General features: G+C 51.9%; 1 protein-coding gene across 1 annotated transcript in view; it reads left to right on the forward strand.

Moving 5' to 3' along the window:
* NOL12 (nucleolar protein 12) overlaps positions 1 to 1868 on the forward strand; it is a 4335-nt gene that overhangs the window by 1285 nt on the left and 1182 nt on the right. Inside the window, exons 2-5 of the mRNA XM_005421921.2 lie at positions 4 to 105; positions 203 to 251; positions 674 to 816; positions 1688 to 1788. Coding sequence (XP_005421978.1) covers positions 4 to 105; positions 203 to 251; positions 674 to 816; positions 1688 to 1788 — 395 coding nt within the window. The remainder of the gene's footprint in view (positions 1 to 3; positions 106 to 202; positions 252 to 673; positions 817 to 1687; positions 1789 to 1868) is intronic.

Here is a 1868-nt window from a genome sequence, read left to right on the forward strand (position 1 = left end):
GAGTCCCGGACCGGCTTCCACAAGCGGAAGGTGGAGCGGAGGAAGGCGGCGCTGGAGGAGATCAAACGGAAGCTGAAGGAAGAGGAGAGGAAAATTAAAGAGGAGGTGAGGGGAGGGTGTCGTGTCCCCCCTCGCCAGGCGAGCAGGGAGCGGGGCAGGAGGGGCGGGCAGAGGCGCCCCATGACCTGTTTCCCTTCCTCAGCGGCACCAGGAGTATCTGAAGATGCTGAGCGAGAGGGAGGAGGCGCTCGGTACGTGCTGGGCCCTCGGTGGGGAGGGCGGTGGGCGCCCGTGGGCCGGCAGCCTTGAGTGGGTGTTGAGGGCTGGGGCAGGGATGCTCGTACCCTGTCCCACAACAGCTGCTCGGCCCTGTCGTGTTCCCCAGATAAGCTGGGCAGCAATCGGAGCGGTGACCCCGCAGCCCTCTGTCCCAGCAATCATGGGGCTCGTACAGAAAGGAAGGAGCAGGCAGACATCTCCAAGGTGTCACCAGGTCCCCTCAGGGGGGAGAAGGAGCTTGCCCTCCAGGCTTGCAGTGCCAAGGCCCTCTGCCCTTTATCCCTGCATGCCAAGGCCAGGTGTCACCCCAGCCCAGCATGGTGCATCAGGAACAAGTGAGTTTATCCCATAAAAAGCTGGGCACTTTGCAGTGTAGGATTTCTTGTGTTCCCAGAGGAGGCTGATGAACTGGAGCACTTGGTGACATCGCGGACAGAGTCTGTGAACATCGACCACCCAAACCACATCGTAACAGTGACCACCATCAGCGACCTGGACCTCTCGGGGGCACGCCAGCTGGGACTGAGCAGTCCCCTGGTAAAACCTCTTGCTACCTCTCTGTATCACCTGTTAACACTCCTGGGGCTGGTGAGGTAGGGCTGGTGGTCCCTGAGTATGTCCAAGGCCTTGCAGCTGGGTCGGAACAGGGATGAAAAGGGAAACTCATAACTTTTCTATTTTTCCACAATTTAAACTGGGCCTCTAAGGAGAAGGAAATGTTCTGTATGACTAGCTCACTCCACACCTCTCTGGAACCCTTTGCTAGTCCCGACTGACCCTGGTTAAATGAAGTGTTACTGGACTGGATAGCAACAGTGTAATACTTTAAAAGCTGATACAAGACAAGCATCAAGATTTCAGGCTTTGCCAAATGATCTGCCCTTGACCTCCTTCCTGTGTCCTGTTCAGAAATATTACTGTCAGCATGAGGAGGCATTTTTCTCTCCATAATCCCGTGCTTGGGCCACAAATAAGGAAACCATTCAGTTCTGTTTGTGGTCACTTTTATTCTCAAAATACATTGTAACTAAGAGCTTGTATTTCTTTCATAGAGATTGTCAGGTCTTGGTTGTGTTTATATTTGTAAGGTCATCTAATCTGAAAGTCCACTCAGAGATGTCTTGGCAGTAATTTAAGCAAAAGCCAAGACCTTTGGTTCATTCAAGTTTAAACTTCAATCACATGGCCATTAAGATCATGCTGAAGTTTTTGGATCTTGGGGTGGATTACTGTAGGATATCTCTGGTTGTGCCTTTCTGCAGGACTGCAGTAGGAAACCTTGACACTTGGACAGTGAGGGGTGTGCAGAATTAAGAAATCTTCATCTGTGACTAGTTAGTTCATAAAACAGGATGAAACCAAGAAGGCAGTGGAAACATCAGAATCACAAAAGTGCTTTATTTTTAAGGGAAAAACTGATGGATCTGAAGAAGAGAAAGGGGAAGAGGTGGAGAACAAGCCTGTGAGAACAATGCCCAAGAAGTCCAGAAACCCCTTCCTGTCTGAAAAGTATGTACAGATTCCTTCAGGCCTTCTCTGTTGGGCTCTGGGAGCCGATGCGAGTGCCGGGTTGCGGGACGCGCGGCGTG

This window comes from Geospiza fortis, unplaced genomic scaffold (genome assembly GCF_000277835.1).
Source record: "Geospiza fortis unplaced genomic scaffold, GeoFor_1.0 scaffold173, whole genome shotgun sequence".
Lineage (NCBI taxonomy): Eukaryota > Metazoa > Chordata > Aves > Passeriformes > Thraupidae > Geospiza > Geospiza fortis.